We start from the raw sequence: 12,747 nt of genomic DNA on the forward strand, positions 1-12,747 counted from the left end.
TAATTAATCAATATAGCAACCTGATCATAATTAACATAAAATTATAGTTATTTAGTTAGTTGTTAAACAAACTTTGTATAAGAGTATATAACATTCCACTATTGATTTTAACTTATACATAAGTATTACAAAACCACATTGTTCTGCGAAAAAGATACCGCACAGGAAAAGAGAAACCGAAACTAGATGAGGGTAGCAGCAAGAAGAAGAAGAAGGTGTCTCTGCATCTGGTGTCTTAAACTTAAGATTTACCCCCAAAGTTGTATGGTTGATCAGTGCAGTAAAATTTCTGTACCGTACTAACTTATATTATTACTAAATATGTACAGTCAATACAATTTTGTAAATATTTTACATCTTAACAACTTACAATGTTGTTAGATTATATAGTAATTGTTCATAGTTCATAGATCTACAGCTATTTGCGTCTGTAAATTAAAACTAAGAAAAACAAGACCAAAACAAAAAGATATAACAAAGTTCCGTATTATTTGAATATTGTTTCAAGAAACATTAATATATCGTAACTAAAGTAAAAACATAAATATATTTTTATTCCAAAATTTCAGATTCCACAGTCATACAACTATGACCAGTCATAGCTATGATCATATAATAGTTTTGTGCAAAAATTTACATACCTCCTTATATTTTTTTTAAAACATATATACTGAGATATATTACAAAATTAATATAATGTAGTTTAAATATCTATTTTATGTTTTCTACGTTGTTGGTATTCGATTCCTTATCGAATAATTATCCCGGGTTTCGTCGTATCTTTTCTTATATAGAAAATAAATACAACTCCTCGATTTTCATTATTTACAAAAAGATATGTAGAGTTTTAAGTTTTTTATTTTTAATAAACCGTTTATGTTATCGATTTAATTAAATATTAAATAAATAAAATTAAATACAAAGAAGTTATTATAGAATTTCGTTGGTATGACAATATATAACGGAAATGATATCTAAATATTAGAAATAAGTGATTAATATATATGCTTCTTCTCCTGGTCTTGGCATTTGTTGCTAAAATACTGAACCATAGCGATGATGATATCCATTTTTATATGAAATATTAGGAAATAATTTTGTTATATTATGTTATAATAGTTAAGATAGTTAAGATAAATGATTTCTTGATCATTTTGAAAGTGCACAATATTGTTTTTAATTAATTTACTTTGATATTTATTATTTGATTTCTTAATAATTTTGAAAGGACAAATTATTGTCTATGATTGATTTGCTTTCATATTCATATTATATTTCATATTTATTTAAAATATGCTTATTTTAAATTAGTTTTTTGATCAAATCGGTATATGCTAATAATTTGATTTTCTTTAGTAACACGTACTCATATTCGTATAATTAAAATTTAATTTATATTTTTTGACTCTTATAATTGAACATTACCTTTATAATTTTTAAAGTATCCTTTTTCGAAATCCATTTCTTCCACTTGCACCATTTCATGACCAAGCATAAAAATATCAGTATGCAGTCAAAAATTTTCCAATTACTAGCAAAATACCATTTATCCCCTGTTACACTTTGACTTTACCTCAATCTACTTAATTCCCCCATGAATCTGTACCCTATGCTTTTGGCCTACAAAAGCACTCACAACACTGCAACACTGAAAATTTCATTAATATTTGAATTTTTTTCCTATAATTTTTGTTTGCTTTCGGGTTTGGAGTTTTTTTTTTTATTTTTATTTTTTTTCGTTTTTTGTATATTTTTGCAAGGTTTTTGCTTTGCTGGGTTGGCAGCAAAAATACCCACAGGACTAATAAATTTTGCAATTTCTTCATTCTCTAATTTATACACGACACAACGATGAGCACAACCGCCGCACAACACGTGTACTGAGAATAGTGCACCATAAGGATATGTACACGTACACACGAGCATACTTTTTAGTGCTCTTTAGTGCGGTATAGTTTCTTTTTTTCTCCCCCCTTTTTCTATTTAGGAACATTTCTCTAGCTTCCTGCAAAATTGGATTCACAAAGTAAACATTGTTTGGCACCCGAGGTGTGCAGTACTCAACTTAGACGATAGGGAGTTATTCGTAGTCTCACGTATGTGTTGCATAAATGCATGAATTGAAAACGTATTTGCCACCAAACAAGCACCGAAGCAACCAGTGTTGCCATTACTCAATTTAGTTGTCGTTAGGAGGAAACAACACAAAATAATAGGATAAATCCCTGCGGTATTTAATGAGGTTTCGATCTATGACATCGCAAAATAACAACAAGGATATGAAACTAATGCTTTCGAAAACATAGAAAAAAAATTAATTAGAATATTTTCAAGTAACAGTGGATGATTTTAAGTTAGCCACTTGTCAATTTGGATTATTGTAACATAAGAGTGTTGCCATCCTTAATAAAAGTTTTTAAAGTTCTTTAAATGTTAAGTCGTAATTATACTGACATCTAGAAGTTATTTAATATGGGAATAACATGATAGATTCACCTAGTGTCATCTATTTGGTTATTTTATCTGAAATAACAAGAAGTCACCGTGAACATTTTCTTACTATCACCTTAGAAACTAAAGTTAAACAGATTGACATCACTTTATTCATAACTCTTGCCATTCTGTTTAAAAATGTATATAATTTTTATTGTCCTTTACGTCCTCAACGTGTTATAAATATTCTGTCAAGTTTATTCTACTGAAGGGTTGCCCACTTCTGTTTCGTTTGATGGTTGGTTGATTGGTTGCAGTGGCAGGCCATTAAATAACTTCCATGTACCTTAATTAGCGATTTTTCGCCGTTTCGCAAGAACCCTAGTATAGAAGAGTAGAGACTAAATCCATCCCGCCGAATTTGGGTAATTTAACAGGTATTTCATCTTCACCGTTGAGCAGTCTGATAGACTATCAAAGAAGTATTTTCCTAAGAACCTATATCTTCTGGACGATAAGGCCGCGCATTCACAGAGAAAATATATTATTGTTTCTTTCTCCTGCGCGTTTCCACAACTTCGTAAGTTCCTACACACCAATGACCAGTAAGAACTGCAGTAACCCTTGCAGTGCTCAAGCGAACTCTTTTGATGAGTTCCGGGGATTTATTTTTATTATAAGTGGGTCATGTTAACCTGGAAGTCGCACATGACCTAAGTGATTTCCATCTGTTGAGATGGTCATGAAAGTGTTAAAAGTGATACAATTATGAAATATACTGTAAAAATAGTGTATCAATAGTAATGAGAGTCTATTTTCACTCTGAGACTGCAAAAATTCACAGGTATAACTGTTGAAAAATCTAATTCCATCTACAAACAGTCACTGTTACATGTGTTAGATACAATCTGAAAAAACAAATTATATATAGTATTACTTTCTCCATCAGCATCCATAAACAGTTGGCTTATAATTGACTGTGTTATCTTATTAAATTGTTATCTTTAGTACTACAAAACAATCTCGTCAGCAACATTATCTCAAGAGCAAATTAACAAGTATACAAAACCTAATATATGATAAAAAAATTTTATTTCATTTATTTTACAGATAATTTAAAGGTTGAAAAATTTATACTCATATTTAGTTTAGACTGAAATTGATTGCATAGTTTTAGGATCTGAAAAAAATATTAAGATTTTTAAAATTTATTACGAGAGAAGGAGGAACATTTTTTAAATAATGAAAAAACGGTACAAACAAGGTAAATCATCTTTTAGGGTAGAAACAAGGTCCAACAAAAAATTACTTAATAGATTACTTAATAGGTGTGAAGTAGTTTATTCTACACGTAAACTATTACTGTAATTTTGATATATACATCTCTGACTGAAGTTTAATTTTTGGATAATGCTTTTTTTTATACTCTGTGTCGCCGTTACATAAATTAAATCCCAATTTATGTATTTTTAAAAATTTAAACCTTCCGTATTTATTCAAATGAACAAAGAATATGTATATAAGTAGTCACTTATATATGTTATACTAAATTTATTATTAAATTTTTGTGGATTTTCCAACTATTTTCAAATATATATTAATCACATACAGCTGATATCCTCCATAAGTTTTCACTAAAGCCCATTCAATTATCTACTTTCCATGTTGTAGCAAAATCTCAAACCAAGCCAGCAAATAAATTTTCGGAAAGCATCTTTAAAAATATCCAAAATAAAAAAGGCAAAACCATATTTTCTACAGAATCCACAGTAGAGTTTTTAAAAATTTTCCACCAATTTATGTTTCATACAAAAATAAATAAATAAGAAAAGAAAGTAAAAGTAAAAAGAGAAAAAAATAAAAAAGTTAGAAATAATAAAATTGTTGTAAGAAGAATAATAGCAAATTTTTGTTAACAAGCAAAATTTTAGATGCTTCTGCTGCTATAGGAACACTTTGCACATGGAAACAATTGCAGACACATGACTGCATGCCAGCATTTCCGAAAAACCCGGCAGACACCAAGACGTGCAGGTGTGGTACGTAATATATACATGAGAAATATATACACTTATGCGGTTGGCTGTAAATTGGATGCGTTTTCTTTATAAAACGAATACGAATCCCTGAGCTGAAGTAACTTCAGTGCTGCAGTGCCTCATATTACACTTCACATGGCAGCAAAGCAACACTTTTACTTGTAACATTAAAAGTATGAAGACTGCAACTAAACCGGCTGAAATGCGCTGCATTAGCCATACACTATACAACAACATGTACATACAATGACGAAGACGACAAGTGAAAAACGATATCCTGAAAAGAAAACAATCCTAGGTAACATTTCCACAAATCGACTCTAGCAAACGAAATGGAAAAAAGGTAACAATGCAGTTAAAACCGAAAACATGGTAGAATGCTTTTAGGAGCCAAAATGGAAAATAGACAAAAATATTCATTTTTTCTTTGTAAAAATGCGGTAGAGATGTTGGTTGATGGGTTACTTAGAAATGCGATAGACATGTTAGAGTTAGTAAGACAATACACAAAACCAGCTCAGGTAAATTGCCATAAATAGTAATCGCATTTAGTCAAACACTTAAAATATTACACCGTAAGATATGCAACATTATTTTTTGAAAAAAAAAAATATATATGCACAGCTAGACATTCCATAAGTTGGGTAAAATAATGTCCATTCTTTCCGTTTTAATGTCTTGAACGTGCTGAAAAATTTTTTAGAAATTTCTTATAAACGGAAATTTGTATTCATGGCAAAATATAGATCAATGTTGGCATTTTCAATATAATATATGCACATATGTACATATTATACATATATACAATTGAGCTTGAAGAGATGAACTTCAAATCTACATACATAGTAAAAATATCCTAAAAATTAGTTTTAATATTGGAAATGGTGAAAAAGGCATTTGCAGCACAAATTTTTTGTAAATATTTTTTCCTTTTTTTTTAGTGTTGTTATTTCGCACTTTTGTGATATTATTCTGCCATTTTAATAATCCTTTTAGTTAGCACTTTATTATATTTTTTTTTCTTTTTCCAACTTTCTAAAATGTTGTTTGTTTCTATAAATACATTTGTTGACGGCAACATGCATGAGTGAAGTGAAAGAGACTATTTCATTATATATATATTTTTAATTATGATATTTTATTGTTGGTTTAATATATATGCAAATAATAAGAGTCTGTTACTTAATAATTTTATAGGGTAATTAAAAAAAAAAGTTTAAGAAAAATTCGACTTTATGCATTGTGTTTAAAATTATCTATATCAATCTGGCAACCACTGTGTGTGGGCTGCTTTTAATGGTTAGCAAGTTGTTTCATTCTTCTTGTTGTACGAGCAACCGTCGTGTTCGGTCGAGTTTCTTGTTGTGCAGTTGATTTATATTTTTTTTGAATTAATGTATTAAGTAAATTTTAAAATATCATATATATATATTGTGAATTAAGAATATTAAAAATAAAGTTTGATGTGAAGAAACACAAATTACGGTCTTAACATTAAAAAACCGCATTTAACGAACATTTTTGGCATCCCTTGCGGGGAGCAACATATCTTTTGCGTTCAATTGTGTGTTGCTGCCTACGAAGATCGCGTGCTTCGTCTGGCCGCTGGGCATATTTCTCAAAGTTATAGCCACTGGGCGTATCTTTCATATTCATAGCCGCTGGGCATATCTACCAAATTTTATAGCCGCTGGGCACAATTATTTACTTTCGAAAATAATCACAGTTGATTCGCATAAAATCTGAAAATGCAAAAAATCGCCAGAAAATTGGAAGCTACGCAATCCCTGCTGAAAAACTTCTCCACCAACATACGTAAAACGGCAAAAAGCAAGCAAACAAAAGGTTTCTTCACTGCCAGAAAGAATCTCTTGGAAAGTTACTGGACGCAGTACAAGGAAGCTCGAGAAGATTTGTTGGCCAATATTTATGACGGTGCAAAGGTGGAAGAAGTGAGTGACACAATAAAAGCGTTAGTTAGCGAAGACAGTTACATGGAAATTGAAATAATTTATTCGGAAATGATGGGAGAGCTAATCGATGAGTTAGAAAGCACTGAAGTTATAGAATCTCCAGGTAATAACGAAACTGTAATTAAAGGTGTGTCAAGCATGGAACTAACGTCTAATTTACCACGTATTAAAATTCCGTCGTTTGATGGTAATTATCTGCACTGGTACGCATTTAAGGATTTATTCACGTCAGTTGTATCAAATAACGTTGCATTGTCTAATACACAGAAACTTCAATATTTAAAAGATGCGTTAGTGTTGGACGCTCAACACGCCCTAGACAACATTACTACAACAGATGCACATTGGGCAGTAGCATGGAGTTTACTCGTCCGCAAGTATGAGAACAAGAGGATCATTCTTAATGCGTATTTAAAACAAATTGTTAATTTAACAACGGTGTCTGATGGTTTACCAAATAGTTTACGCTTGTTATGTGACACCATCACGTCAGCTGTGCGTGCGTTAGAGCAATTGGGTCGTCCAGTGCAGCATTGGGACGATTGGTTGGTCTTTACCCTTCTCCAAAAATTAGACACGAAAACACGCTCAGCTTGGGAGCTGTCAACAACCAGTTTAGAACAAATTCCAAAATTTGAGGAGCTGGTCAGTTTCTTAGAAAATCGAATACATTCGCTGGAGATAGTTAATAGCATGACCGATAACTCTAATCAGGAGAAAAAGTTTGTAACACCTATCAGAACAAAGGGGTTCGTGAAAAGCCATCATACCACTGTTCAACAATGCGTGCATTGTCAAGGTAAGCATTTACTGGCATATTGCGCAGAATTTCGGCAAATGACTGGGACAAAGAGATATGAGGTAGTCAGATCTGCAAGATTGTGTTTCAATTGTTTGAGAACGGGACACATGGGTCATAAGTGTCCATCGAAATATCGGTGTCTGCGATGTAATGCAGCGCATCATACATTACTACATGACCATAGTGGAAGTGGTGGAGAAACTAATTACTCAAATATACCGGAAAAGACCACTGAAGCGACTAAGAAATACGCTGTCACATCAAATAATACATACATTTCCAGTGCTAATCAAGATGCTCGAACTTTACATCTACAGACTGTTTTAATTGGCACTGCATTGATAGAGGTAAGGAGTCCTTCTGGTCAGAAGCTTATTGTGCGAGCTCTTTTGGATAGCGCGTCGGAAGCAACGTTTGTCAGCGAATTCATCGTGCAGCGGTTAAAACTGGACAAAACAAATGTCATAGTGCCGGTGAGTGGTGCAAATGGTGAAAGGGTCGCTAATTCAAGAGGAATGGTTTCATTTACAATCCATTCGTTAAAATCCGATTTCAACATGAATTGTGTTGCACTAATACTTCCACGAGTGGGTAGCGTTACCCCAACCATTCCCATACCGAAAGAAGCGCTTGGTGAGTTTATGAATTTAGATTTAGCTGATCCTCAATTACAGGTTCCGGGGGCAGTCGATATGATTTTGAGCGCTTCAGATTATGCTGCTATTGTCTATGAGCGACTAAAACGGCATCCAACTAACAATATTGTTGCCCAATATACGCAACTCGGTTGGGTAATTTTTGGTGGACTGTCGCGACGAAAGGGTATTTCAGTGAAAGGACAAGTTAATTGCTGTCATACTCGGGCAACATTGCACGAAATGCTACATAAATTTTGGGAATTGGAAGAAATAACAAACCACGCTCCGTTAACAAAAGATGAAATGTACTGTGAAGATTTTTTTGAGCGTATAACTGTACGCAACGCAACGGGTCGATATGTGGTTAGACTACCAATCAAGCAGAAAGCTGATTTGGCAACACTTAAGTCAAGTAAACTAAATGCACTTGCATTATTAAACAGCACGTTACAGCGATTAACCCGAGATCCGGATATGTACAAACTCTACCAAGATTTCATGGACGAATATCAGACCTGTGGCCATATGGAAGTGGTGCCACACTCGTATGATGTAGTTTCAACATGTTATCTTCCTCACCATGGTGTCTATAAAGCATCGAGTTCTACAACGAAGCTTCGCGTAGTCTTCAATGCTTCTAATAAATGTTTGAGCGGAATATCTCTTAATGATTGTCTGCATATAGGTCCCAGATTACAAAATGATCTATCAAATATCATCTTGCAATGGCGGCATTACCCTATAGTGTTTACAGGAGATATCGAGAAAATGTACAGGCAAATTCTTGTTGATAGCAAAGATGTGGATTTGCAACGAATAATGTGGCGCGTTCGACACGGGGACGCCCCTACAACGTTCCGGTTGCTCACTGTAACATATGGGACTAATTGTGCTCCATATCTTGCCATCAAAGTATTGCGTACTCTGGCAAAAGAGGAGCAAACTCGTTTTCCACGGGCAGCTGAATCGATTCTAAATGAATTTTACATTGATGACGTACTATCAGGTGGAGACACTCCAATCGAAGCTGCAGAAAAATTGCACGAACTTCAGGAGCTTCTAGCAACTGCAGGCTTCACTTTACGTAAATTTAATTCGAATTCAAATGACGTTTTAAGCACTCTGACTGAGGACGTAAAAGCTCACGCCGACGATGTGGAAATTAACACCGAGTATAAAACTAAGACACTTGGTCTTACTTGGTATACAAAATCCGACAGTTTTGGTTACAACGTCAATGTAACTTGTGACAACCATCATTACACAAAACGACTAATGTTGTCTGACATATCGAAGTTATTTGATCCACTTGGGTTCTTGGCTCCGGTTATCATTCGAGGAAAGATGTTTCTGCAACAACTCTGGCGTACTGGATCCGATTGGGATGATCCCTTGTTAATAGAGATGGCAAACATTTGGCATAACTTTCGTATTGACTTACAACAATTACATCACATTCGAATCCCACGTTGGATAAACACCACTTCGACAAGTGCAATTGAATTACACGCATTTGGTGATTCATCAAATCAAGCATATGCGGCTGCAGTATATGCGAAAACAACCATCGGTACGACCAGTTTTGTAAATTTGCTTATTAGTAAAACTAAGGTAGCCCCGTTGAAAGAAACGTCTATACAAAGTTTAGAATTATGTGCAGCATTGCTAGCAGCAAAACTTCTACACAAGGTTAAAGGAACATTTAAGTGTCAACCATCACGCTGTATTTTGTGGACTGATAATACAACCACACTGTGGTGGATTAGAACTGATCCAGGCAAATTGAAGCAGTTCGTGGAAAACAGAGTGTCACAAATTCAGTCAATGACAAATATTGAAGACTGGAGGTATATTGCAACAAAGGATAATCCGGCTGATTGTGCATCACGAGGCAGTACCGTTTTGCAACTAAAAGATAATCTGATGTGGTGGTATGGACCATCTTGGCTTCGCTTAAATGAGAAAATGTGGCCTAACCACCAAATCAATCATACTCCTGACAGTTTACCTGAGAAAAAAGAGATTAACTCATTAACTACGCAGTTATCAACAGAAGTGTGGGAAATATTTGGACGATATGCTACTCTTGATAAATTACTCGTAGTCGTGGCGCAATGCCTACGTTTTATTCATATGTGTCAAAAAAGGATGCGTAGGGATGAAAGTTTCTGCACTTGGCAAGAACGTTATACGGTTCTTAAAAAATTAGTAACAATTGTACAAAGGACCGAGTTTACCAACGATTATGCCGCTTTACGGAAAGGCAATCCAATCAACAAATCAAGTAAATTGTTTAAATTGAATCCGAAGCTTGATTCCGACGGAATTATGCGTCTAAATGGACGACTGCAAAATGCGAATATTCCTTCAGATGAACGATGTCCAATGATATTACCCAAACGTCATGATTTTACTACGTTGATTATTAATCACGCTCATAGTCGAACATTACATGGCGGAACTCAAACAACATTAGCATATGTGCGACGGCAATTTTGGGTTATTGAAGGAAGATCCGCTGTGAAGAGAGTGATTAACAAATGCATTACATGTTTTCGTCAAGCCTGTCGACCGCAAGCACAAATTATGGGTAACTTACCTCCAGCACGGTGTAACATATCACAACCATTCATGCACACGGGCGTGGATTATGCTGGTCCATTTAATGTGAGAGCGACAAGAGGGAGAGGCCATCGTACTTACAAGGGGTATGTGGCTCTATTTATATGTTTTATTACACGAGCTATTCATTTGGAACTTGTGAGTGATATGACATCTGAAACATTTCTAGCAGCGTTAAAGCGATTTGTATCAGTCCGTGGCATATGCTCAGATATGTACAGCGATCGTGGTACATCCTTTGTCGGTGCTGATGCTTTAATGAAAGATGAAATTAAATTATTTAAAAAACAAATTGAAGCTGGGTCTGTGTTTGCATCAACCGTTGGCATAAATTGGCACTTTATACCACCCGCAGCGCCTCATTTTGGTGGCCTATGGGAGGCAGGAGTAAAAAGCATGAAATTTCATCTTAAGCGTGTAGTAAACACGGCAACTTTAACTTTTGAAGAATTTTACACGTTATTAAAACAAGTCGAAAATTGTTTAAATTCGCGGCCGCTTACGGCTCTATCTGATGACCCCACAGACTTATCAGCGTTGACACCAGGACACTTTTTGATTGGACGAGCACCAGCTGCCGTACCTGAACCTAATTTGCTAAATACAAAGATTGGTGTACTATTCCGATGGAAGATGTTAAGCCAGATGTATCAAGACTTTTGGCGCCGTTGGTCCCAAGAATATTTAACACAATTACATGCCAGAAACAAATGGACTAAAAGCCAAACAAATGTCGCAACCGGTCAACTGGTCCTACTTCGAGATGAACGATTGCCTCCAAGCTCCTGGTTGCTTGGCCGCATTATCCAAGTCCATCCTGGCACGGACGGTGCTGTTCGGGTCGTAACCATAAAAACACAGTCCGCCATTGTGAAACGGCCAATTACGAAGATCTCTGTTTTACCAATCGACATTGAAGGACGTCCTGAAGCACACGAGTAATATAGACGCAAGATCCGGTTGTATCTCCACGTCTAGGTGGGAGAAATGTTTAAAATTATCTATATCAATCTGGCAACCACTGTGTGTGGGCTGCTTTTAATGGTTAGCAAGTTGTTTCATTCTTCTTGTTGTACGAGCAACCGTCGTGTTCGGTCGAGTTTCTTGTTGTGCAGTTGATTTATATTTTTTTTGAATTAATGTATTAAGTAAATTTTAAAATATCATATATATATATTGTGAATTAAGAATATTAAAAATAAAGTTTGATGTGAAGAAACACAAATTACGGTCTTAACATTAAAAAACCGCATTTAACGAACACATTGTTTTCTTTAAGTGTGATATATGCACCCCAATGCTTTTCTAAAATAGCGATTCCTATTTCGTAGAAAGATTTATTTTTAATCTCAAAATAAACTTTCACATCTCTTTCCCTGAAACATGTTCCGTTAGAGTCTGTCAACATATAGTGCACAAATTCCAGACTTTTTTAGCATGGTTACCTGCCATGACGTCTTAACATTATTATGCTTACAACACACATATCAATATAATGTACCGATTAAATTTCCACTGATGGCAATTGAAGCTATACGTTTGTGTATATTTTTCGCCTTTGTGGAAATCGAGGCCAAACTAACACCTCTTCTGTTCTTTTGATCATAACACCCGGTTGGGAATTTATGTCTTAACCTCAGCACTCATGACACTTCTTTTAAGAGGCCAAACTTGATTAGTCAGAACAGCCGAATCTGTGGGCCCCATCCCACGTAGTACCAGATTTATTTTAGTAGCCTCTTACAAAAAGCATGTTTAACCTTGAGAATATTCTTACCGCTTTCCCGCGTTTCTAATAACACCGGACATTATTATTGAAATTAATTTCAAATAAATAGTAATGAAATATAACAAACATTTTTTTAATTGACTTTTGTGGCTGTTCCGAATATCCAAATATTCAGTTTGAATTGTCTCTGGAAACTGCAGGTACCAATACTAGAATTCTAAACCTGTCAAATTAAAAACTTCAACTCGCTCGATTTAACCACACAAGTTAGTGGTGCACAAAATTTACGAGGTTTAAATTTTAGGTTTAGCTAATATTTTTTTTTTTTAACTAAAAGTCAATTCTTTGTCAATATATGAAATATAAATTTTTCAATTGTTTTGAAAATTACAAAAGTAGTGTCACTTAAAATATTTTAACTTGTTAACTAAAATTCACATTATAAGATAATCACTTTGTAGAACTCATACGAGTTTGTCATTAATGGCGCCATCTATACATTATCCTATGA

The 12,747-nt window shown here is 34.4% G+C and overlaps 1 protein-coding gene across 1 annotated transcript; it reads left to right on the forward strand.

The window, feature by feature from the left end:
- The first annotated feature begins 6,220 nt into the window (after positions 1 to 6,220).
- Positions 6,221 to 11,449, forward strand: LOC119675718. The gene is made up of 2 exons (XM_038086924.1): positions 6,221 to 10,901; positions 10,980 to 11,449. Exons 1-2 carry the CDS (start codon positions 6,221 to 6,223, stop codon positions 11,447 to 11,449), a joined length of 5,151 nt encoding a protein of 1,716 aa, XP_037942852.1.
- The last annotated feature ends 1,298 nt before the right edge of the window (positions 11,450 to 12,747 follow it).

The sequence above is a fragment of the Teleopsis dalmanni genome, chromosome 2 (assembly GCF_002237135.1).
Source record: "Teleopsis dalmanni isolate 2A chromosome 2, ASM223713v2, whole genome shotgun sequence".
In the NCBI taxonomy this organism is placed as follows: Eukaryota; Metazoa; Arthropoda; class Insecta; order Diptera; family Diopsidae; genus Teleopsis; species Teleopsis dalmanni.